The sequence below is a fragment of the Lonchura striata genome, chromosome 1 (assembly GCF_050655825.1).
Source record: "Lonchura striata isolate lonStrDom1 chromosome 1, ASM5065582v1, whole genome shotgun sequence".
NCBI classification, from domain to species: Eukaryota; Metazoa; Chordata; class Aves; order Passeriformes; family Estrildidae; genus Lonchura; species Lonchura striata.
Genome location: NC_140703.1, coordinates 95,304,959 through 95,332,231, shown reverse-complemented (window position 1 = coordinate 95,332,231; position 27,273 = coordinate 95,304,959). Strand labels below are relative to the sequence as shown.

The 27,273-nt window shown below is 35.4% G+C and overlaps 1 protein-coding gene across 7 annotated transcripts in view; it reads left to right on the top strand.

The window, feature by feature from the left end:
* MYO16 (myosin XVI) overlaps window positions 1–27,273 on the top strand; it is a 356,937-nt gene that overhangs the window by 234,479 nt on the left and 95,185 nt on the right. For all 7 annotated transcript variants that reach the window (XM_031503852.3, XM_021545590.4, XM_021545595.4 and 4 more), the window contains exons 19-23: window positions 566–637; window positions 1,314–1,455; window positions 10,510–10,582; window positions 19,993–20,145; window positions 20,708–20,908. In XM_031503852.3, the coding sequence (XP_031359712.3) occupies window positions 566–637; window positions 1,314–1,455; window positions 10,510–10,582; window positions 19,993–20,145; window positions 20,708–20,908 (641 nt within the window). The remainder of the gene's footprint in view (window positions 1–565; window positions 638–1,313; window positions 1,456–10,509; window positions 10,583–19,992; window positions 20,146–20,707; window positions 20,909–27,273) is intronic.

Here is a 27,273-nt window from a genome sequence, read left to right as displayed (position 1 = left end):
CCAGTATTGCAAATTAGCTAATTAAATGTCATATTTAATGTTATTGTTTGCCAAAAGAAATTGTACAGTGCACTTTGTGCAGTCTTGTTTTGAAATGCTTTCGCACTGCTTGTCAACAGCTGAACAGTTTGCCTTGAATTGAATCCCTCACATTCAAAATCTATCTCTTAAAAGGGACTCTTGTTTCTGTGCTGTGAAATTTGCCCTCTTGGTCACTAACAGATCTCCTCCAAGTGGCTTATGGATACAGAATGTCAAAGAGTAGTATACCTTCACTCTAATACCACAGACAGTCTGCCCAGCTCTGGGGAAAGTCCTGAGTAGTCTTTGAAGGGGAAAGAAATCTGTAATGTAATGCACAGATACATTTATACTTCACAAAGTACTGATTATAGTAATCTGATTTTATTTGTTAGTTAATTGTGATTACTCCTGTGGCAGCACCCTTGTCTTTAATGTTTGGATTCTTTCACTATTCAAAAAGAAATCTACAGAAGAAAATCTGTAAAAAATGAAATATGCAGGTATAGTATAAATCAGTCTTCACATTTTCTTTTCCTTTCAGTGGCAGGGATGCTGCAGGTTTCACCAGATGAGCTTGCTTCAGCCTTAACAACTGATGTTCAGTATTTTAAAGGTAATCTGCTCCAAGCTTACATTCTTATAGATCAGACTGTTCAGTATTTTAAAGGTAATCTGCTCCAAGCTTACATTCTTATAGATCAGACCTGGTGACAATTTGAGCCTTCTGATTTAAAAAAAAAATTAAAAGCTGTCAAATTTTTTATTTCTTATTTCTTCTATAGTCCTGTAAATATTCCCTCTGAGGAATATGTAGGCTTATCTGCCATGCAGTAAATCAGACTGGGCCACTAAATTAGAAATGCCTTTGTAATATGGAACAAAGCAGTTTCACACTGTGATGCTGATGGGGCTTCTAACTTGATTAATGTTACAAAAATGTGTAAAGATAACAGATTGGATATTAATAAAGAATATTAGTCAGAACTGTAATCAACAGGACTGTCTTAGGGAAGAAGTCTGAAAATAATATTTTCAGTAAAATATTAGTTCTGTGTAGTACTCATACACATTTCTTTTGAACAAAGTATAAAGGCGTGTATTTCCAATCATAAAATCTTTTGAATGTTGACTGTCTACTCATCTTGCAATGGAGGCTTTAGAAAAAAAGCTAACACCATGCAAATGTTTGGCAAAGGAGAAGTAACTGTAGCTAAATTTACTGTAACTAAAATTACTTAAGACAAAGTTTACGGCACACTTTCATCTCCATTTTCTGCTTTTTCTCTTAGGAGACACAATTGTTCGGAGGCACACTATAGAGATTGCAGATTTTTACCGGGATCTCTTGGCAAAATCTCTATATGGTCGTTTATTTAGCTTTTTAGTCAACACAATCAACTGCTACCTTCAAAATCAAGATGAGAGTGGCAGGTAGGAGTGCCATTGGAAACTATTAGTTGTTCCATTATCTGTTCAAATTCAGAACTGTAAAAGAATCATAAGTGCTTTAAATGGTGCAATTTAATGCACACTGATAAAGTTTTAAATAATTTTGTAATAACGTAACAGTGATGTTTGTATCTTTAAAGCACTGGCCATTCTTTCTAGCTGTTTCTACTGTAACATATTTGTTTATTTGTTTGCTTATATAGGGGGCCATGGTACTTTATGTGGTAATCTAGATTAGTGGTTACAATTAATAGCCTTTTTGGACTTGACAATACAGAATGAGCTAAGTCTTTCAACATGCAAAATGCTGCTTGGAGTTTTTTTAATGCAGAACATACTTGTTCTTTCTTCCCAAAACAGTGACCTTAGCACAGGGTATTAGAACCAGAATTTTATTCAAAAGCCTTCAAATTAATGTTTAAACTTAACTTACTTAAATGTTCTAAGAATGTTCTCTAAGTTGGCATCTTCTAAATTCGATGCAGTTGCTCTCCAACATGGCTTCTTGGAAAAATGAATGCTAATTAATGTGCATCAGTGGAGCAGTCAAGAAACAAATTAAAGAACAAAAAACCCAAAATCTCAGTGGAATCAAAGCAACAGACTAAATCAGTAGACCTAATTAGATGATCATATGCCTGTGACTTAATCAAAGTTCAACAGCTCATATGCTCAGCTCAGCTTTCTTAAGAACATGAAACACAAGTGGCTTGGAATTATTGGTAAATGGTAATCTACTAATGGCAGATGCAGAGCTTTCATAAGTATGTTTTCTTTATATCATATATCTATATATCATATATCTTTATATCAAACTCTTTTAGAGTTTGAGGACTTCACAAGCTTGTTTTTTTTCCTATTCATAGACTAATTAGTGACAAATCTCTTCTATGGGTGTAGTTAGGAGAAAAAGGTACCATGCCTCAGTAACAGGTTTCTGCATCTAAAATCTGTCCATCATTAGATATACACCATCAGAGTGTCTCACTTCCTGCTGAAGTAACAAGGAATGATTTTACTTGTCTGTTTGTGGCAGTAAGCTAGGGCAATTTTCCAGTCCATGGCCTAATTTGACATACTTTCTATATAATCAGGGAGGGCATGAGGTCACAGTTCTTCCTCATTCATTCCTGGGATTTATGGAACAGAGGCTTATCTCAGTGTATGTCTGTGGCAGGCAACAATCCAGCTCAGGCATTTCTAATTACAGTAATTATTAAGAAAAAAATTTATAATTGATATATTAAAAATAATAAAATTATTTTAAATAATTTTTCAGTGTGTAATTTTACAATTTGATATCTTATATTCTTTCAGAATAGGGTGTTGTGTACTTCTTTTGTTAATATAAGCCTATAATTTTTAGATATCATAGGATCTTCAAATAATGAAAGTCAAAACTGTTTGTAGGTTGTCTACCTTGTAGTTTCCTTTTACTGCAATCACTAGGTAGAAGAGGTGACCTTTCCCTTATTAAAATATTTCTCAGTGAAAGTATTTCTACCTGTGAGAACATTGTAAGTCCCAGCTAAAACAGGACAGCTCTTTATGTAGAAATGAGGAATTTGCAGTAGTCTCCTCTGACCACATATTATACCTATGCTTGAAAAGGGATAGTTCTTCATTGAGGCTGGTTATAGAAAGCTAACCAGCTCAGAATTAATTGGCAGTACTGACAAGATATACTAAATTTTATCAGGCCAAAACCAGCTTCATTCCCTTTCAAAACTTGAAACTAAGTAGCTTATTCTAAGTGGAAATAAGGTTGATTGTCCTTCACTGATATTCCAGCCATGGTTGAAGTAGCTCACATACAGTTTTGTTTTTTGTTTTTTGTTTTTTTCTTGGTCCAGCCTAATCATATTGTTTAGACTGGAGGAGTAAATCAAGGCATAGAATAGTTCTAGATGCAAGTTGGATTACTGCAATGAATTTGTGATTAGTGGTTCAGATTTACTTCAAATACATCTGAGCAGCTCTCAGTTAGCAGCATTATATCTCCAGTTTGGTGCAGTTTTAATAAACTTCTGCTGAAAGATCCACCAAAAACATTAACTTATATGACTACATAAGTCTGATACATTCCAGGCCACACTTTATTTCCCAGTTGGAAACTGACAGAATTACTACTTCTCAGATGGGATGAAGCCTCCATCAGAAACCTGGAATAAGGTTTCTAACTCAGTTCACCTGTTCTGTTGTGAGGCAGTTTAGCAGTACTTCCATCACACCAGTGAGTATTTATGAAGCGATAAAATTATATTTCTTGGCTTAACTCTGAAAGAAGCATTTTTTCTTGGCATTTTTGAGGAATCTGGTTATCCATGTTTAAATTTTATGGTGGAAATACTTGATTTTGATCTTTAATAATTGATTTATATTTACTAAGAAAAAGCTTGTGACAGGTTTTAGGCAAAATAAAAGGAATTTTTATCATTAGATCTAAGCAAAGGGGAGATGATTCTGTGAAACTCTTCAAAGATCAAGTTCTAAGGTATGAAGAACAGAAGATAAAAAGTGTTGCCAGAATCCAGCAAATTAATTACTTTGAAATACTATTCAATAGGTATAAAGCGAGAATTTTAAGGATGGTGTTAAGTAAGATAATGCACCTCTAGAAATGTTGATCTCTTCCATAAAAACTTACAATTTTGTCTAGTTTTAACTAAATTACAACACCATATGCTAGTTTAGACTGGTTTCAGGATCTGAAATTTGTTTACTTTATTCATTCTGATAGTATTTTTAAAGAATCGACTGTGGAGAAATTATTTTGCCATAATTGGCCCCTAGAGTGGAATTAGAAGAAAGCTAATAACATTTCTCACTAGTGCTTATAATTTTTTTTAATTATTGATTTTATCTTCACTCATCTATATAATTATTTCCAACTCTACTATCAAAATAGTCCTGGTGAATTTCTTCCTAAGACTCTTAACTCTTCAAGGTTTCCTCCGTTTTACTTCCATTCCGATATGTATGCTGATTTTCAGTTTTGTAGATTCATGGTTGCCTTAATGTGGCATTTTGATGTAATTGATGCACTTTGGCAAAATTGGATCTGGTGATCCAAATGAATAATGAAATGAGTTAAGGTAATGTTTTAACAATTCCTGACTCATTCTGCAAGAGAGCTTTTTCTTTATGGATATTTAAGAATGTCTGTGGATTCTTGTGAAATTGTGTTTTTCACTTCTCATGGAAAACAAGCTAATTAGGTAATATGTCCCTGAGAAAATCTTGATACTGTGTTCCTTTCCTGCTAGTAAGTTTAAGACATGTTGTTTTATCAGCTAGTTAGAAAAGATTTTCTCTATTTGTAAATAAAACCAGATAAAAAGCTGATAAATATTTTGTAGATAAAGTCTGGCTGAACAGCAGGTCCCAGAGGGCCTGGGTCTAGCTGGAGACCTCCTCTCTCTAGCAGTCACTCTCAGGGTCCATTACTGGGCCCAGTATTGTTTATATTGTTGACCTGGATGATGGGTAGATGAACCAGCAGGTTCACTGAAGACACAGAGCTGGCAGGAGTGGCCGATACCCCAGAGTGCTGGGCAGCCCTCCAGAAGAACCTCGAGAGGCTGGAGAGATGGGCAGGGAAGAGCTGTGTGAAATTCAGCAAAGGCAGGGTCCTGCACCTGGGCAAGAACAACCCTCTGTGCCAGGACAGCCTGGGGCTGACCTGCTGGAGAGCAGCTCTGGGGAGAAGGACCTGGATGTCCTGGTGGACAACCATCTATCCATGGGCCAGCAGTGTCCCTGTGGCCAGGTGGGCTGATGGTGTCCTGGGGTGCATAAAGAAGAGCATTGGCAGCAGGTCAAGGGAGGTGATCCTGCCCCTCTGCTCAGCCCTGGTGAGACCACACCAGGAGTGCTCTGGGTTCCTCAGGAGAAGAGAGACATGGAGCTCCTGGAACAAATCCAGTGGAGGTCTACAGAGATGATTCAGAGATTGGAGCATCTCTCTTATGAGGAAAGGCTGAGAGAGTTGGGCCTGTTTAGCCTTGGGAAGTGACACTGAGAGGGGAACCTCATCTCAGCCTATAAAATCTAAAGGGACGGTGTCAAGAGGGTGGAGCCAGGCTCTGCTCAGTGGTGCTGAGCAATATTGGAAAAGGTAATGGGAAGAACCTAATGCACAGGAAGTTCTACCTGAACAGGAGGAACAACTTTTTTACTGTATGGGTGACCATGCACAGCAACAGGCTGCCCAGAGATGCTGTGGAATCTCCTTCACTGGAGATATTGAAAAGCCATCTGAGTGCAGATCTGTGCCATGTGCTCTGGGATGACCCTGCTTGAGCAGGAAGGTTGGACCAGATAACCCATTGTGGTCACTTCCAGTCTGAGCCATTCTGAGATTCTTCTGTGGCAGCATTACAGACAAACAAAGAAAGCTGGCATGCAGACATGTTTTCTGTCTGTACCACCAGGTCAGCCATAGATTTCTGTTGCACACAGAGCATACAGATTATTTCTAAAGAGGTCGTTTTTGAAAGCTTTTACATTATGACTATATACTCATGCCTATCAAAATTCAAATAGTGCCAAAGATTAACAGTAGGAATACTTAGTTGGACAATGGAAGGACTTCAGCTGTCTCATTTACAAAACTCTTAGCATATTATCTGATTTATACAACAAGATATTCTGGAATATAAATCTTCCTAACTTCAGGGAAAAAATCGGAAAATAAACCCTAAAACATGTATTTATCTATTACTGAACTCAGCAGAAGGGTGCTGGGAGTGCAGGAAGGAGGGAAAGGAACTACCTATTCAGAACCTGAACCCACAGCATAATGAGACTTGTTTCTATATGTGGAGAGAAGTCTTTAAAACAGACAAAATATGAAACATCTAATATAATTTGGTGCATAATAGCATAATTTGAAATCTGCTTAATTCTGGATAATTTCCAGTGTTTCATTTAACTAGATGATGCCATTTTTTAGAGCACAGAACAAATTTCACTTGAAAGAACTGAGGAAGAATATGTGCTACTAATGAAAGAGCTATAGATCTTGAGTCCACTGGCAAATATATTTCTTTTTTCCTGCCATAACTGTCAAGCCACTCAAAAAAATGTCTGTCAGATATGGAGCCAGTGTTTCCTTCTGTTGTGTCCAGCCACCATCTCTGTATGCACCATCTCTATATGCACCACTCACACCTGGGTAAGTTAAAAGAAAAATTACAGTTGTTGATCAAGATACCTGAGAGACATGGCAGTGACACCAAATCTCAGCAACAGGTTCAGAATTTTGAAAAATTTCCCTCAAACATTTAAGAAACAAATTTTGTTTGGTAATTGTTTGAGATGAAGAACAATATATCCAACTGGAAGTAGTCATCCTATTCCCTTCAAGAAATATGTTTATGGCAACAGGTATAATCTGTTCCCCTGGGAAAACTGAGGGTGTTTTAATTAGGATTCTGAAGGACCTCATTTGAAGTCTAGGCTATATACTTAATCTGATCAGAGAAATATTTCCTCATTAATCAGTATCACTTCCAGTATATCCAGATCAGACCTAAGCCTTCCTCATTACTGGCAGCAGTTGGAGGAAGAGCAAGAACTGTTGTATCTTGGACAGATGAAAAGATGCATAAGATCACCCTCCCCCAACAAATTCATCTCACTGCTCTTTGCTGGCAGGTTGCAAAAGATATCAAAATGAATGAATTCCATGGATTGTGGAGCTAAAAAGCATCTGCAATTAAATAAAAGTTAATGAATTACATTCTGTAGGTTTGTCTGAAGCACTGGGTCAGATGTATTGTAAAGGGAGTTCTGGTCACCTTGCCAAGAATGGCAAATGGCTTGAGAGCATCACTTGATGAATGGCAAGATGTCTGCCAGAGTGGTGGATTGGGACATCTTCTGTATGTGTATTGTTTTTAGGAGTTGTCGGGAATTTTTATGCAGTTTCTCTATAATTCAATTGTTAAGTGTGCAAGATTAAAAAGGTGTTTCTAGTCTATAAGGATATCTTTACAGAAATGTTCTGAGGAAAAAAGGCAAAGTTGGAGACATAGTAAAATATTGTAACCTGAAATGCTGTTTGGTGTATCAGAAAACCAAAAAGACTTATAGTGAACATCCATGGTTTTTTTTTAAAGTATTTACTCCTGTGTGCTGATATAAGAGATAAAAAAAGTTATTCAAACATCAGAAAATTCTTTTTTTCTACTTCATATTCTACTTTATATTCTGGGAAATATTGTCAAACTTGAAATCAAAGTCTCAGTCCCAATTAAAACTATAGTTCTTTTAGTTATACATATTAAATATCTGAAATATAATGAATAAATGTGTCAGTGATGATTAGTAACCATAAAATAAGAAAATAAGGAAATTTCAGAAAAAAATGCTTTTTTCTAATATTTGTTCTTTTAGACCCTAGTGACATGTCCTTTCATTTGTTAACATGGAATCATTCATGCTTTATTTTCCCTTGGGAATCTCTGCTATGATTATTTAAAGAAAGTAATTTTGCTGGAATTAATATGATAGACAGCTAGCCAGTAAAAAGATATATGGACCCTCCTTCTGGCAAGAAAAGTGATATGGAAAAGAGAAAGACAAAAAGAAAGATTAAAAGAACAAAGTAGTTTGCAATCACATATAAAGCAATGCTTTTAATTTGGATATTGTGTTGTCAGTTGTTATTTAGTTTTCAAAATCTGAACAATAATTTAATACAGAAAATTACTGTCATGGTTGAAGAGATTTGGCACATAAATAGCACAATGTAATAGTAAAATGTCAATGTTGTAGAGGATACAGAGCCTAGTGCTGTTATACTTGTCCCGTAGGCAAGATATTAATTATGTAAAACCTCCAGCTCTTTTAATGTGGTGCATCTCCTAATAAAACTAGACCAAAATTATCAAGAGGAGTTCATAAAAATATTGAGACTACATGTATTTCTGTCAAAAAATACATCTCCATTATATTTGTAAGCCAACATATTTGTCACAAATATCACAGTTTTGATAAGGAATGCACTAAGGCTTTTATCCAGAGTTTTGGAAGCTAGGATCAGGTTCCTGTTTTCCTGACATTTAATAATTCATTAAGTCAGTTTGTATTGGTCTTTTCCTAATGCAAATGTTTATATATTCCTTGAGGGAAAGTAAGAGAGACTAATTTGACAAAATAAGAGTCACAGATTCAACAGGAATGCAAACAATCCAGTCTCAAATTATTAATTGAATCAGTCAGAGAAGTGATAAGCTGTTTTGTCTGTATTAAGTAGTTCTCAAAAATTGTAAAATATAATGCAATATTTCAGCTGTTGTACAATGCTACACAGCAGTTCATGTTTTGCCTTCCTATAAGGAAGGCTACATACAAATGGGTGAAAAAAAAAAGAAAATTAATAAAAAAAAGAGTGAAAACCTGCAAAGTATTCTAAAATGTCAAGCTTCTTTTTTTTTTTCCCCAAAACAAATTTAAAGAACATATTTATTCTGGATTTTCAATATTAATTTCTTGGTGGTAGTTTGGTTTTAAAAATTTAATTTTTCTTTCTATAAATTGACAGATTTCATTGAAAACTAGTTCTGACAAGGAATGTACACTCCCTATCTCTAATCAGGAGCAGTTGTGAATGAGGCTTACATTTTAAAACCCAGTTTAAATTGCATTTATTGCTAGAGATGGATGTGGTGAAAAAAAAGCTTTTTGCTTTTTCTTGTAGAAATTCCCTTGGAGGCTAATCAACCTCCCGATAACCTCCCCTGCCCAGCGAAGCCATTCTGGACTAGATTTATTATGTAACAATCTATGTCTGACATTTATGCACACAGCCATTCCCGTGACAATCAGGAGTACATTGAACTAGTGTGCTTTCGAAATGAAGACAAACTTCTTGGGCATGATTTCTGACAAAGGCTCTGCTTGCCCCTGAGGATTGTTTTTCCAAGCTTGTTTTATAATTTGCATTTTTTTTCAAATTATTTTACTTTGTTTGTTTGCTATACAGGAATTTATTTTGAGGGCTGGATCCTCATCAAATGGCATGATATAGGGTTACAATGACTGCAATGGAACCATATTAATGTACTTCAACAGTGGTTCACCTTTTTCTCTTTTACATCTATAGCCTAATACTCACAGAGCTTTAGACATAGAGGAAACCTGGATTATGGAGAAAAAAATACAGAAGCATCTCAGAACAAGCAGTCTGCAATATTATTGTTGCATAGCAGGCAACAGAATATTCCAAAATATTCATTTTGCTCACTGCACTGAATTTACTTTCCTCTCCAGATCAGGCTTACAATGACTCAGTCCAAAGTACAGAATAGTAACACCTCTGTCCTTTTCCCAGTTCTTCTGTCCAAATCCTAGGTGACTGCTCTACCCTGACGCTTCCACTCCTTCCACTTGGCCACAATAAAATCCCTTCCCTCAATGCACACACCAAATTAGATGCAACGTCAGGAACTACTCATTTATACAGAAAAGGAACATCTGCCTTCTTCAGGCCTGACCCCCGACTTTCTTTCCCCTGGGACATGCAACCTCTTGGGCAGCCTGAACCCAGAAATTCTACTTGATGCTGACACAGAGAGGATTTGTGCTTAACAGGTTTCCCTTGAAGTACATTCTGTAGAAACAATTCTGGCTGCCGAAGAAATATAAATGGGAAAGAATAACTGAGTGCAGCCAGGCATTTTTGAAACATCCCCAAAATGGTTGTCCATGATGTCAGAAAATGGGTACCTATATTCTTAGAAACTAGACTTTAGTAGGCTAAGATTTTTTCCATCTCTTACAAATTTAGTTTTTAGCATAGCTGTTAAAGCAATCTTGAGCCTTGTTCTTTTTTTATTTCTGTTCAGTATGTACAGGTTGTTAGTAGAATTTTGATTTTATTCTGTACATGGTCTCCTTGTGTATTTCATCCATGTTTATGAAATACAGCCTGCTTTTGTCCTAGAACAGAAATACTTCTGTCAGAAGCAACAAATGTATTATTCACTTGCTTGAATTCTTATTATCTGTAATATCTTTTTTTTTCCCCAGTGACCAGGTGTTTGAAATTGGAGTATTAGATATTTTTGGATTTGAAGAATTTCAAAAGAATACTTTTGAACAGGCAAGTGTGGATTGCTTTGCTGAATTTAATGTACCTGTTGTTATTTCTCTAATTAACCAGTTTTGATCAGAATATAATTATACATGAAGGTGAAAATTTTATCTTAAAATATTTTTCCCATTATACCTATATGTGTATGCATTATATGCTGGGTTTTGTAGAGTTCTTGGAAATTTTAAAATAATATAGTAAATATCTATCGTGATTTTGAAAAGGGGTAGCATTAGCACTGAAAGACAGCCTGAGGGAAATAGTATTGTTTCTTTTCATTCTTGTGTTATTTATACTTCAACTAGATCAATGAGTAGAAGGACAATATACTGAATTGGAAGAAAGATCAAAAGGTCTCCAGATGCCTTGGAGAAAAAATAAAATTTAAGTGCTGCATTATGCTAAGTGCCATTATTATCAGATTTACCTCTGTGTGACTGCAACATGTAACTTTTCAAAAAATTGAATTGCATCCATGGAAAAGAAATTAAAATTTATGTCACTTAATGCTTTAAAATCCTTTAAATATCAAACTTTCTTTAAGATATTCACCTACCATCAACATTAATCACTGCACACTAGAGCTCTTGGAAATTATATATTTCAGAAAGTATTAGTGACTTTACACAACACACTCAAAGAGGTGTTTAAGTTTGTTGTTCAGTTGTTCATTCATTCTGTGATGCAGAGGAAGAAAATCAAACCACAGAACAAAAAATCAAAGCAGAGAAAAGAATCGAGAAGGCACCAGCAGGAACAAAGGACTTACTATAGTTTGAAATGGTTTTTTGCCCCTTTGTCCCAGTCAGTCCATTGTTTTATGGCTCAGCTTCCTCCTTGTGGTGAAACAGAAGTCATAGGGCCATATCAGTTCAGCTTTTACAAGTTTACATTGATACCCAATTTCCAAATGTTTGAAAGCACATGGTAGGTTTACCTGTACATCAAAGAAGCATGTAAGAAGGCAATAAAATAAATTCCAGTTTCCCTTTCACAAAATTCTTTTTGCTGTTACAGTTCTACCTTGCTTGAACATTTGCTGCATTAAGGACTCTTCCTGTGTACAGATAATTTACTCATTGTGAATGCCACCTTCAGAGGAAACTATAAAGTGAAAAATTGAAAACATTTTAACAGATGAAGTATATAAAATTAAAAAAAAACCAATAACCCTCCTTATTAATAAGTATGAAGTATTATATTCACTTTAAATGCTTCTCAAAAGAGAGGGGTTCATCTTGGGACTTATTGGTTATTTTCCTTTGACCCTGTTCTGCATTGATTTTTTGTCATGAAACTGATAAAAGGTCTGCAATTGACATCATGAAATACCATTAATTCAATTTTATGGCATAAGTAATTTTATGCTTAATAACTGCAAAGGATACTTGAAGAGAAAATACAAGATCTACAAAAAATTAGTAAAAAGGAATTGATTATTTCTGTGTAGCAAACATGATAATTTAAAAGTCATATTTGCATTTCTATTTCATTTTTTCTAAATAAATATACTTCAAGAGACATTTACTGTCCCTCCACCTGGACTGAATGCATTTTATTGAAAAATATGAAGTAATAATCTGAATCATTATCTCAGAACGGCATTTAACTGCATTCCTGAAAAGACAGAGCAGAAGTGAGAGTTTTTTTTAAATGAACTCTATAATGGAGTTAACATATCTGATTCCTGAAGTGGTGGGTGGGTTCTAGTATCAGTGAAGAGAAGCAGTTTGTATCTCCATGTGGTACATATAATCATGTAGACTTACCCCAAACAGCCTGAACTTCAAATCTGGAGCTCTCTAGCAATCTACTCTAGTTCTGAGTTCTTCCAGGGCTTGTTAACCCTAACAATAAACAGTCTTGTTAGCCGAGATAGGGTCCTCATGCAGGACATTGCATCATGTCTGCAAACATGCCCAGTGTCAAGGCCTGTGATTGTAGAATATTAGCATTAAATGTTACAACCAGACAGTAGTGGAGTCATAAAAATTATTTTTAAGTCACATTTAGATTAGCATATTCTAAAATTAATTTTAGGGAAAATTACTTTTTTAATTGGTGTATTATAAGGAATTTTTTGTGATATCTGTTTTTCTGGTTTCTTGGAAAAAAAATGATGACTGTTTTAAAAAAAAATTTAAACCTCCTGACTGCCCAAAACTGGTGACATTCAAAGTAGCTGTGGAAATCTTTCTAAAGCTTTATATCAGGCTGGTAGATAGGCAGTTTGATGTCATAATTAAGAGAGTAATAAGATAGTAAATCACATGTCAATTTTAATAAACTGTGCTTGAAGATGGTTCTGACAAACAGAGATGCAAAAACTGGGTAGAATAACTTGTTTACTCTGTTGTATGTTTTGGAAGGACAAGGCATTAGAGTATTAAAATATCAAAGTCAAAAGAAGAATTGGTCTAGGAACAACTCATGACCAATGCAAAGGAAAGCAACTGTCAAAGGACTAGAAAAGTAAGATGAATGATGCCTACATCAAGAATGTGATAAATTCTGCAGGCAAAACTATGTGGCTGACAGATTGTAGAGAGAAAACTTTTATAGGCCATTGTAAACGAGAAGGCATTAGAAGTTAAAAAACATTATTGTTTCCCTTGTATGACTGTAGAAAAGTTATATCATGTAATTTTTGTAAGTGAGGGTGAGTAAGGTAAGACTTTAAGTAAGGGTGAGTATTGGTAAGACTTTATTGTATAGAACATGCGTGATATAAGAACAAAAATGGGACATGTAATTCTAAAATAAAAGTAAATAAGTGTGAAATAAGCAATAGTGAGAGGAGTTTTGATTTTTGGTATGAAATTTAAAAGTTGAAAGGCAGGGAACAATGCTTTTTAGAAGGCACAATCTGAAGGAGTCTGCTCAATAAAGACTGAAAGCTTCTCAATCACCAGGACTCAGTGAGTTACTGCTTTTACTGCTCATCAGCTGAGCTATGGTAAATGACTACAGTAGACTTCTAGTTCACCCTAATAACAATTTACAATCACTTCCTAGCAGTGAGCATTAGCTTGGGAACAGCATTTTCCTGGAGCAGTTGCATACCTGCTGTGCCAGAAGAGCTTTGTATACAACCACACTGGAACATGGTCAGAAGTGAGCACAATTTCTCTTTCCTATTCTGTAGGGAAATGGCCTTCATTTCCTGGTCATTTCAGGAAATAGAATGCTCTACCAAAAATATAAATGGTAGTTTCTAGTGTTAATTCAATGTTTTCTCAGACTTCCCTGTCTGAGAGGGAATCTATTTGTTTACAGTTTATTCTGCACCCCTCTAAGACTAGAAGTCTGCTTCTCTTGTAGCAGAAATTAAAACTAGGTGAGATCTTATTCATGGGTCCTTCACAGCACAACTCCAAATAGTACAGTCAAGGAATGCTACAACCTTCATACTTATGATAGTATATTTTTGACCACAAACTCGTGACCAATGAATATAAGAAACAATCAGGATAGATAGTTGCCTGTACCAATTTTCCCCCAGCTATATCTAAGAAAACTGTATTATAGAAGAAGAACCAGACATTAGAGGAGAAAGAGTAGCTTTTCTTCCCCCTGTTTTAGAAAGTCAGGTCTTTCTACAGAAATGGAAGTCTGTAGTTGTAGATTCATCATAAAGAACAATAATACAATAAAGTCCAATTGTCCAAAAATGGACAATGCTAATAGTCTTTTCTGTCTGATATAGAATTCAAATGAGAAACTGAAGAATGTATTTAGCTCTTGCTAAACTATTTGTTTAGCTCTTGCATGGTATTTTATATCTGTAAGCCTCTCAAGTTTTGTGGTAGAAAGTATCTACATATTATTCTTTTTATAGGAAATATAAGGCATTTATCTAAATTAATGCTGCAGGTCACTGGAGCAGTCAAGTGTCTCTTGAATCCCATTCAACTCCAAACCCATTAAAGTACGTGCACATTATCTCTGTGATGCTCTGGGAGAGGCACCGCTTCCATGGAAGCTCTGTGCAGAACATCTCCTGCAACAGGAGCCAGTGGGCTCTGAGAGCACAGAGCATTGCCTGCCCCACTCAGAACTCTACCTCAGTCACTATGGTGAAGCAGAAGAGGTCACAGAACCCAGCTGTGTTGGAATTTTCACGTATGTCTATTATTAGGTGTGGTAGATTTTAACTTCTCGGCATGATATTTCTATGGTTAACTCTGCTGACACTACATGTTTGTCACATAACATTTCCTAGCCAAAACAACCTTAACAGATTATTTTACATTAAATTTCATTGTCTCAGCCATTAGACTGCTTCTAGCTGTCTAAATGTCAGGTCATGTTGTCTATTTTGAAGGTGGATGGATATGAATAGACAAAAGTTACGTTATATAACTTTTCTACAGTCATTGTTGCCTCAGTGATTGTAGATGGGAAGTCACACACGGGTTTTTACATTTGGACAGTTTGAAAGAGAATTTAAAGATTTTGTTTTATGTGGAAGAAATCAACTTTCTTTGGTTTTGCGTGTGCAGAGCATAGATGGAAATTGCTGTGTGCATCTTTGGAATAGGCAGCTGCTGGTGCACACTGAGCTCTGTTACTATGTAGGGACTTAATGCAGAACCTTCCACTGCAGTTCCCAGTGCTGGAGTATTCCTTATTCCCTATAGGATGATGGAAAGTCCTTACTATGTTAATTCAGTTTTTAACAAGGAAATTTTTAAGTCAGAGTTTTGCTACCTCCATACACAGGATGGTTTGAACAACCTCTCTGTGGAGCAGCGAGGACCAGGTGATCCTTGGCACCAGGGAGCCAGGCAGTAGGAGGAGCCAGAGGATGGCCATGCCCTCCCTGCTGGGCAGCATCCCTGGAGCCAGGGCTGGCAACAGTCCCTGTCAGCAGCCCCAGCCTGGCAAGCAGCCAGATGGGGCTGGGACCCTGTCACAGGCAGCTGGAGAAAGAGCTGGAAGCTGGCACTGCCATGGCATCACCTGGGACTGGGCTCACCCGCAAGAAGTGGATGGGGGCCCCAGGAAAAGCTGAGCAGGGCTTTAAAAGCCTATCCCTTCCCTCAGGGGCCTGGCCATCCTGTGTTTTACTTTCTTCCTCAGTCCAGTTCCATGGCCTTTGTCAGGGTGTACTCCTCCCTCTTCCCTCTTAGAATCTTTGGTCTTCTTCCCAGTGCACACATTTCTTTTGTTTATGCAGGGCACTATTGCCTGTCCAGTGTTATTTTTTACAGGAGACTTTTTGTAGCCAAAAATAAAATAGTTTGTCTCAAACTGAGATTCCCAGCTCAATTCAGTTTGTGATTGATTGGTAAAATTCTGCACAACATTTAATTTATATACATACTTACTTTCCACAGTAGCAACCTTTTTTATCCCATGGTACTTAGTTTCTGGCCAGCATTATGAGTGAAAAAAAATTTAGAACAGTTTCAGAAAAATTCCAAACTCTTTCAGGGAAAAATTGTTGTTACCATGGTTTTTTGTTAGCTTGGTTGTTTAATATTTTCATGTCTACAAGAAGTCAGTGAGACTATTCCGGTTTGTATAGAAATAGTCCCTTTTCTGAGGGGCATTTCAGACACTCCTTTGTAGAAGGCTTCTCAGGTGACAGCTACTTGTAGCAAAGTTTCAGTATAGCACCAGGCTCTCTTTTACATCATCTGAGGAACACAAATCAGGTAATGGCAACTGATCCCAGAGATGACATGGAGTCCCAGTGAATTAAAGATCTTCTGACAGAGGTAGGACTATGTCTGAATTTGTGTTGGAGCTGTATGGGGAAAAATAAATCTGTGTGAAATCCTATTAGTTCTATAGGCAAAGGACAAAATACAATGGTTCTGGTTTTGTTATCAATTCCTTAGAAATATTCTGATAGGTACTATACAAAAGAAAAGGATGTTGAAATGTTTGGGTAGCAGATTCAAAGGGGAACACCATTCAAGATACTTCTAATAAATAAGTGTTAAGCTTAGGTTTAAAAATATTTTCTGAGTCCAGCCTCAGAAAAAAGATTATTCTGTGTTTCATTATCCTAGAAATTACATTTTTGAGAAATGCTAGAGCACTTCCTTGCAGGTTAAATTTGACATTGTTATTTCATCATCTCAACCCATAAATTAGGGCCTGATAGATGTGTTGAAGTGACAGCTGTTAGCTGTACTCCATGCTCTGAATACACATTCCTTGGGAGAGTTAATCCTTCTGCATGACCAAAGGATGTAAATGAGCTTTCCAAAGGGTCTTTGCATCCATCTTTCCCTCACTGATTAACAGTCACCAAGGTTGCTTTCCACAGATTTCCTTCTTTGGCAATGCCTTTTTCAAATAGGCATAAGACCCTGAAAACTGGATAGAGTGAAGAGCAGGAGAATTTCATTAGTCATGGGGGCTTTTCTGTCTTCAGAGCACAGTACAATTTTGGTATTACCTAAATTTTAATTTGGAGTGTACTTAGTTGCACTAACTGTTCAAATGTGATGAAAGAGACCAAGCTAATGCTGTCTAATGTGATGAATACTTACTACTTTTACTAAATGTCACTGTATTAGTTTCCAAAATCTAAAATTTGAGTGGTGCTGTAAGTTATGGTTGTTTTGGTTAAGGGTTATTTTTTTCTTTTTTTTTAATTTTTTTTATACTTGAACAAATTATTTTCTTCTAAAAATTTCTGAAAGGACTTCTTAGAGAAGACAGAGAAATATATGGTGTATTTATTTTCATTGAGATGTGAGAGTGAGTTAATATTAAAAGTTAAAAGATTGGTAGAAAGAGAACTACTTAGAAGACATAATATGGAGTCCATAAGATGCATATCAAGAACAGTTTAACAATATTTAATGATAAGAAGTACCATAGGTAATGTCGAGCCAAATATTTGTTTTAGGTAAGATTCTATTTGAATGGTTTTTGTTTTTAATTACTGTTATATTTCAGTTAATTTACATGAGTACAGTTAAATACGTGTTTAAAAATGTGATTCTATGACCTTTTCAAATCTTTGGACAGAAAGTAATTTTTTTGTGTAATAGTTAGAAGACTTGAAGCAAAAGAATTTGGGTTTACAAAGCTAGTTTAGTTCATATTCATCCCATTTCTACATTTCAGCTGCTTTAACTATTACATCAACCTGTGCCAGGGTTTTAATTTGAAACATTCATTTCATTACCTTTCCCCAGCAGGTTGTATAAAACTGAAATGGAGAAAGAGGCGAGGAGAATGCATTGCTTTCCAGCAGCCCCTGGCTGTCTCCTGGTTTCGTTCTGCAGAGCTGTCCCAGCCACTGCTCTGGAGAGAGCAGAGCAGAGCTCTGGGGCAGTCTGCAGTTCCTGCAAGTGCTTGAGCTGCTCTCTGCCCTGGCCTGCAGTACCTTGTGGCATTGTGGCAAGTCTGCCAGTCTGGGTGACAGTGTTGTTTATGTTGCCAAGAAGCACCTCAGTGTATGCCATAATACACTGGTTGGTAGAATTTAAACATTTGGTTTTTTCTTTACCATCTATGAATGTTTTAACAAATTACTATTCCTTTTATTTTGCTACTTAAAACCAATGCTGTTTATCAGATCTTTGTAAGACAAGACAATCTTTCCTTCATCTCAAATTGTGTAGTTCAATAATTTTGCTGCACAGTCAGCTTTCAAATACTTTTTAATGCCTTTTAAGAGACTGGCTCATGATAAAAAGTAAGCTTGACTTTATAGGGATTTTGACAGCTTTTCTTATTGTAGAACACACCTTTGTAAAGTTGAATGACCTGGTTCTCTAAATAAATCATCTGCAAATAAAGATGTATACAGCATGCATCATTTTAAGGCTTTACCATATTCTGCAAAGTGTAAGTTTGTCTACCTTATAAAATAATGTTAACAAGCTTCTGGAAAAATTTTGTAATTAGAATTCAAGAAGTGATCAGTAAAGCACAGCTTTCCTGCCACAGAGTTAAAAAAGCTGTCTTTTCCATAAAATAAGTAGATACTGGAAGTCAGTTGTATACTTCTATTGTTAATAAGGTAACAATCTGAATGTTTATAAATCCCACTTTAAAGAAATATTGCTTTTATTTGAGGCTGTCTTTTGTTTGCACTGTCATGCATTAGTAAAGACAGTTAATAGACATTTGGTAGTAAAATGAGCTTTGTCTCATTTCTTCTGGCTGTTTTTCACACTAGTCTATTTTATTGTATAGCAAGTACAAGTTTGCTATGCTAACAGGAGGTGTTAATGGAAAATTCAGGCAACTCTTACACATTATTTGGGTCCTTTTCCCTCATCTGGATGTTAAGCCATGTAATATTAGGATTAATCAAAATAATTCATACCTTTTAATAAGATTTGCTGTTAGAATTGCTTTACACACTTTATTCATGGAAGATATAGTTAAAAGCTGGCCAACACAAGTATGTGACTAGTTTAGACTGAAAAGAAAATGCATATAGGCATTCCTTGTATCATTCCTCATATGAAGTGTTCTTAAACCCCTTTTTAAGGAGTTTCTCTTTTCTTAATTTCTTAGTCAGAATTTATGTAGCATTGGAGGAGGTTTTCAAATTTTCAACTAAAATTTCCACTTCAATGTCAAAAAAACAGTTAAAACATTTATTCCACAAGGTTATTAAATATTTAGTTATTTTAGCAGGTGGACTTTGAATAAAATACAAAAGCACACTAATAAGCTGATATCTGTTTTTAATTGAAAATCAGATTTCTGTGAATCTATTTAGTTGTACATCCTATGAGGCATCAAAGAAAATATTTTAGAAGTTCCCACACTATTTATCTCCCCAAAAGTTGAACTTTTCTATGGAACAACATTTTCTTCCCAACCTTCCTTTAGAATATGTATAAAATTGAGAGCAGCATCTAACAAAATGTCCCTAGGTGTTTTATAGGTTTTGATAAAATACAATGAGCTATTCAGGGACTGCTTTAGACTTCAGTGACATTGGATATGGAAACAGAGTTTTGTCTTTTTTAGCACTGAACTAACTACAGACTCAGGATCTTAAGCAAATATGTAGTTTGGTTTTGGTTTTTTTTGTTTTTTTTTTTTTTTTTGTAAAAGCACATTTTATTTGTATAATCTTCCTGAATATAAAATGCAGAAGAATATTAAATATACTAATAGATATGTAGAGTTACCTTTCTTCATTCAATGTAATCAGTTTAAATTTCCACTGTATTTGAAAATAGTTATATTTGATAACTCTTATGTGGATTTCATAATGAACTGTGCAGGCAGAAAAATTGTGCATTCCCAATTTAGCAATGGTTGTTAGAATCTAAATTTCCCTAGGGTCTTCCTAAATTTGTGGCCTACCAAGAGATACCATATTGTGGATTGACATTTCTTCAAAATCAATATTAGACATGCAGTAAAACCTACATTGAGGAATTATCCAGTAAATGTCTAATATTTATTTTTTCTTCATTTTTCAATAGCTGTGTGTCAACATGACCAATGAGAAGATACACCAGTACATCAATGAAGTTCTTTTCCTACAAGAGCAAGCAGAATGTGTACAAGAGGGAGTTGCCATGGAAACGATGTATTCTCCTGGTAACCATACTGCAGTCTTGGATTTTTTCTTTCAGGTAGTTTCCAGATCCATTTTACACCATGTGCATTTATACATAATCTGTGCATGTTAGGCTGATACAAACTTTTGCTTGTGTTTTCCAATATATGAATCTTCAGACAAGGCTATGGATCAAAGAGGCCAGATCTCAGTGGCTTACAGGACTTAGAACAGGGCTGAGGAAGATGCAGCCTGTACTGGTTCACGTGTAGCCTCTGTGTGTCGTGGCATGGTGACTGTGCTGCCGTTGGGCTGAGAGGCTCTGTCCTGAGCCTGACAGCTTCTCTAGTGCCTAAAGCTAGCTTCTGGACAACTTCTAAGAAGCAAGTTATACAATCAGTTTCTAACAGATCATTAATAGTGACTATTTTTGGCAACAGAAATACTGTTCCCTACATTTCTTATAGAAGGACCAGCCTTGAACACTTACCAAAGTATTTTAAAATTTTTTCTTTTTCCTGTTTTTTGAGGTGATATATGTTTTTGTTTGCTAAATTACAAGCTGTGTTACTTTACAAAGAACAACCAAAATTCTATTTCTCCCGTATAAAATGAGAAAAATCTATTTTTCATTTCAGAAACCATCAGGCTTTTTGTCAATGCTGGATGAAGAAAGCCAATCTATTTGGTCAGTGGAACAGGGTCTTTCTAAACGCATTCAGTCTTACCTGGATACATCAGATACAAATACAGTCTATTCCTCCACAAAAGATGGAAATGGCAACCTTGCCCCAAAGGATCTGGGCTCCTCCTTCACTGTTATGCATTATGCTGGGAGGGTAAGTTGTTTGAATATCATTTACATGCAGTTAATAAAAACATTTAATAAAACAAAATTTTACATAGCTTCTCATACTCTTGGCTATAAATAGGATTTCACTGTCAAGTGTTAAATTTTCAGAGGACAACTCAGAATCTCAAAGCCATATCTAGTGTATAAAATGTGTAGCTTACATCCCAACATGAAGGATATGGGCTACCTAGTCCTGGCTTCTAAATTTTGTCTTTCTTGTAAGCATTTAATGTAGAAAGGGGTGATACAGACCCTCAGCATAGATGTTTAATGCCATTCTAGTTGGCTCCACTTTGCATATAGATGTGGTTCCCGAACAGCACAGGTTCCCTGTAGCGACTCTGCTGTATATGTAGATACCAGGGTTACCAGTATGAATCTGGTAAAAAAATCAAAACCAAAACTCCCATGTTTTCTATTAGCAGTCATAATATTTTTTTTTCTACAAAAACCCCAGAACATGCTAAATGTCTTTTAGCGTGACTGTAAAATTAGATTAATATCTTTTTATTCTTCTGCCTGCAACATTCACAGGAATAGTACAATCAGTTCTTTTAAATAGACTACTTACCCTTTTCTTTCCAATACTTCATTTTCAAACTGTCCCCAAAATCAAGTACAACTCAAAGCAAGCAAGTTAGATACGTGTTTAAAAGGATAGGTTTTTTTTGTTGCATTTTTTTGTTTTGGTTTGTTTCTTTAAATAATCTGACAGCGTTATAAATAGGGACAGATTTCTTTGTGGCTGCTCATTTGCTGATGGAAGTCTGGAGTTGTGTTTTGACGCAAGCAAATTTGTTCTTGTCCAGTGATAGAAATGTGGTCATTAGGGAAAGGGTTATTTGAGTACTGCTAAGTTCCTAACCCAAATACTCTGAATAACTCCTTGGAGGTTCTTCTTTCATCACAAAGCCTTCTACTTAGAATCAAATTATTTGCCAAAGTTAAGTGGTTTGAATACCTCGACTAGTGGGACTTGTGAGTAAGAATGTGGACACACAGTGGTTAGATAACAGTGCAACCAAGATTTTGTGAAATTTACTAGGACTTCAAGTGATGGAATAAAGAACTGACCATGAACTTCATATGTATACTTTTAATTTAGAAACTTTTTTTATACTGTTACATAAGTATTTTTAACTCAAGGCATCTACATTAAAATCAAAGCCAGAATAATAAGCAGATTTCTTCAAAATTGAAAAAAATTTTTTTCTTAATGTCTAAAGAAGTATTCAGAAGATTTGTAAAGACCAGTATTTCACATTCTGAAAGTTAAACTGTGAGTGGTAAAGTGGACGCTTTTCAGTATCATGTGTTGTAGTCTTGCATGGTTGTTTAGATTTTTTGTTTTATAACATAGACACTTGGTTTGACCTTTTCCTAATAATAGTAATGACATTTAATCTAAAAGCATGAACAAATAGACAGCTCTCAAAGTAATGTAAATCCACACATTCTTTTGAAGTCAGTGGAGATCCTTTGATTTGCTTTGACCAAGGAACTACTCCAGTCAGGTTGTTCTCTGCATCTTTACAACAGTAAAATGCTGCCAAAATAGAAAAGTTCTCTTGCAACTCCTTAACTCTACTTGCTTTAATAGTAATGGAGCTAAATCCTTGTGAGACTCTTATCCAGCTATCATAGACTGAAATTGCCAGTGTTTCATGATATGTATTTATATAAAATTTTGATGATAGTGTGACTGTACTAAATGACACAAATTGAGTTTATTCTGAGACTATGTTGAAAACCTGAATATGAAAAAGTCAGATTTTAAAACTGCTGATGCTGTTCTTTAGATTGCGCTATTACTACATTTAGTAAATTTTTTTAGAAGTCATTGGTGATACATGTTTTATGAAAATTGTTAAAGGATAAAGCTTTTAAGTATACCAGGATTTATTGACACTCAAAAATAAGAATTTCATATATAAAGTATAAACATAGTTTGGCAGGTTTTGAGACCCTTTTTTATAGTCTGATATCAATTAAATGGGTCTAACATAAGTGAAGTATAAAGCAATTTTACCCTTGATTTTTGCCTTCAGAGATCTCCAAATTTAAAACAAGGCATCTTAATTTTATTCTCACCACAATTTCACTGATTTTTACTCCTTTAACTTGGTAAAGCTTCTCTGTATTTACATAAGTATAACTGGAAGATGAATCAGACCCAGAGGGTAGAGCAAGAATTAGCAGTGAATTGTGACAGGTAATGAAACATGAAAGTCTTTATTTCTAGCGTTAATCATTTATGCTCAGGTGATGTGTCTAGGCTGGCAGTTGAGGAGGAAATCACACTGAAGGCAGCAGGCTCTGTGTGAAGGCAGACATCCTGATTTCTCTAGGTAGCAGTTGTAGCTGCAATGTATTTCACAGCCAGTGTTAAAGAGCTACTCGGAGTCATCAGAAAAAAAAAAAAAGGTAATATTCTGTGTTGGCCTTTGGTATGAACCACTTATGACTCCTGTAATTTGGGCTTCTTTTCATGAGTAGTGTATGCTTGTAGGTCAAAAGCCAGAATTAATTAGGTTCATTTCTTTACTCAGACACTTGCAGTAGCTATTTTAGCAAGTCAGAAGTGCAGTTAAACTGGAAAATGCAGTTATAAAAAATACTTCCTCACTGAAAAGACCTACTTTTTTATATTTAACTGAGATTGACAGACAACTTTTTGTGAACAAAAATGATACATCCAGCTTTATATTCTGAGACAATTACAGCTGATACAGATGTGTCCATTTTAAAGATCTCTAATATGTTCATACTTGGTGAAATTTTATGTCAAGATACAGAAAAATTATCTTATCTTCCAGTATCAAGTTTTTTTAATTGAATGTCTCATGAACTGGGAGGTATTATGCATTTCATTAAATTTCTTGCTCAGCAACTTTTCCTAAGAGTAAATATGCCGTATTATTGATCCAAGCATAATGAGCCTTAAACTATCTCAGAAAAAGCAATACTGAGAGAAATAGAGAAGACAGAATGGGTCAGAAGTCAAAGAAAGAAAGCACGATGTTAAATTGAGACAAAGAATGCACAGGAGGCTCAAAGTAGCATGTAAGGAGGAAAAGAAATCCAAATAATTTGGAATCCATAATTAATTTTCTGGCTGAATCAATACTTTAAGGAAGTCTGCATGTATGATACTGTTCTGAGAAACCTTGGATTTTTTTCATATTTTCTTGTCAGTTTTGGAGGGAAGAAAGAGGAGCAATATACACAAGTTCACGTCTGCATATGGAAGAAATCAACATGGGGGTCAAATATTTTAGTGGAATCTGAGAATGAATATGGTTTTACACGAATGTGACAGAATGATCCAGTGGAAGAGAGAAAATGAATTTTGCCTCATTTCTTTTGAATTTTGCTATTATTCCTGAACAAGATTAAATCTGTCTTTTTCTGCATGGGTAATATGATATATTGCTTATGAACACACATGAACACATGCTTAGCAAAGGCCACTGTGAGCCTCAGTACTTTATTATATCAAGTATTTTACTTTATCTCCTAGTTTTAATTTTACAGCTGAACAGAATCCTACAGTGCCTTGACACATTATGAGGCTTTTTAAAGAGATGTTTAATGTCTTGGTATCTGAGTGCTGTAAGACAAAAGGCTTATCTGTTTTGTTCAGGCAGGAGGTAGAAGAGAATGATTTAGGGGGTTTATGACTAAAAAAAATAATTCTAGTGAAAGGCTTTATCTGAAGGTTGTTTAACATATTTCTCTGAATACTGGCAGTCTGGTTTCTTCCAGAAAATTTCTGCTTATCTAGGGCATTGCTTTGTTTCTGAGGCCTGATATGACTGTAGGTATTCTGAGATGCTTCTCACAGAGATTGTCTATGGGGGAAGAGGCACATGCAGAACCTTGCAAGTTTGCCTTCAGGTGGCAAAGGGTTTTATCTGATCACCAGCTGAATCTATCCTAAGAATCTGTAATACTGAATGACTGAATTTCTAGGTTCATTTATTGACACTATTAATATTTGCATTGTGGGTTCTCACTTAAAGAAGGGCTTCACATTAATTATATCTTTGAATTGTCAGACATATCAATAGCCATGATTTTTGAAGAATAACATTTCCATCATTGAACTTTCTCAAGGGTTCAAAGTTCTTTATTTTTTAAAATTTTTGTGGAAGAATGAGCATATCACTAAGTAAATCAGAAATATATTGTCTTAGCACAATGCCAAGAGACACAGCTTTACCTAATAGTCATATTTAACGTAATGGTATTTGCCTCATTTTCATGTGATCTGAATAATACATTATCACAATTTAAGCTTTCTGCTGTTTAAATTAAACATGGATTTGCAAACTAAAGAAGCCCCTTGTTGCTGTTTGCCTTGCCACTGTTTTGACGTTCTGTACTGTAATGAACTGACCTACAGATCAAGTTCTTTGCTCTGTAAACCAGTGCATGTAATGTTCCTCTAAGTGCAGATCAATGTCTTTCATTTCTCAGCTACCTGCATATCAAAAATACCTCTCAGCTGTCAGCTCACCTTCACCAAGGCAGTCTTCTCTCAAATGCCTTGTATATCCCAGGCAGATGCTGAAACTGAACCTCTAAATCAAAAGACAAAAGGAGGGGGATTAATCAATAAGGATGATTTCACTTCCACTATTTTTCCCCCAGGCTGAATCCTCAGACAGAACAATCAAATCAATCTAATAAAAAACTGTACCAAGGCATATAAGGGCTACTTGACATTCTGGTTTTCACATAGGCAAGACAGGCTTGCTTTTTTTCCCTTTCTCTCTTTCTTTCTTTAAGTAGTCTTGATTTGGGATTTTCACTTGCTGGAGAAAATTATAAAATGCTTTCCCCATCTGTCTATTTTGTTTCTAAATAATTCCTTCTTTCAAAATGCTATTTTATCACAGCGTTAGAATAAGACTTGACAGACTATAAAATTATTTAACTCACTCATTGCTTAGCAAGATTTGTTTTGGGAGGTTGATAAACCCAGTGATACTTAAAAAATGGCACATGCAAGCATATCACTCACATTCAAGTAACTGGCAGAAAATTAGCAACTGCAGGTGTCTCTCTGTACACCAAATTGTCTTTGGACATCTTCTCAAAGATTTCTCTTTTGCTACATGAACTAATTATTTTCTTATTACCTAAAATTTACAACACAGGCAAAACTGAGTTTCTCAGTTACATTTTGCTATTAAAATAATAAAATTTTCATTTTTAACTGGGAATGCATCCAGAATGTTCTTAATATTCCAGGTGGCATTTCCCTAGTTTGCTTCAGGTTTTCTGCCAAATCTGCCATTAACCATGAGCTTTTTTGGCCTATCACAAGATATGAAAATTATTTACCGAAAAAAAAGAAAAAGTATTTTGAGGACTTGATGAAAACTATGTGTAAAGGTGGTCCTGTTGATAAAATATACTGGGAGACCAAATAAACTTGGAGAAAATCCCTTAAGCAAGTGAGATATTATGAGATAGGATACTTTAGGTCAGAATAAAATATATAGAGTTTTCTGGCATTAAGATAACTAATGAAGCAAAGAGACAAGAATATGTAAAAAGATAAGAGGAATATGCAGTTCCCAAAGCCAGCTCTGTGCATATCAGATGAGTCTCCTGTTTTCTGAGTGTTTTAGCTCTTGCTTCTATCTGGTAGCTCTTGTGGTATTAAAACCAGCTATGCTAATTTATACAAGCAGAAAACAGGTTCAAAACAAATAAACTTAGGGTGCTTTTCTTTTCCTCAAACTTAGTAATTAGTGGAACTCCTTGACGTAGAGTCTTAAAGAGATACTGGAAATGTTAATGAGATCTGGAAACAGAGATTTGAGGAGGAAATGTGAGTCAAGAGATACTAAACACAAAGGTGAGATACAGCCTGCAAGACAAGAGTGTCTTCATGGGCAGAGCCCTGAAAGCTGAGGAGAGAACTGGTGACTGGCAGAGTGGAAATACTCCTCAATTGTTTTCCTGAAATATTCAGGACTAGATGAATATTTGGCCATACCCAATATGACGTATATTAACTCTCTTCCTTTATGAACTTAAATTTAGAAGGAAAGCAAATCCAACTCCATTTTGTTTTAATCCCTTATAATGAAATAAAATGCAGTATGGATCAGTATTTTTTTTTTAATAGAAACATTTCAGCTATTCAGATACTATATAAAGGTCTTCTTTCCTTTGGCTAATATATAAAGGTCTTCTTTCCTTTGGCTAACATAGACATATAGGTTTGCACACTGTCTACCCTAAAAAGTTACCATTTAAAGCAAGATAAAGCAAACTGTGATAAATAGAAGAGACAATAAGGAGTATGATTTATAATACTGGACCCATTATCTAAGT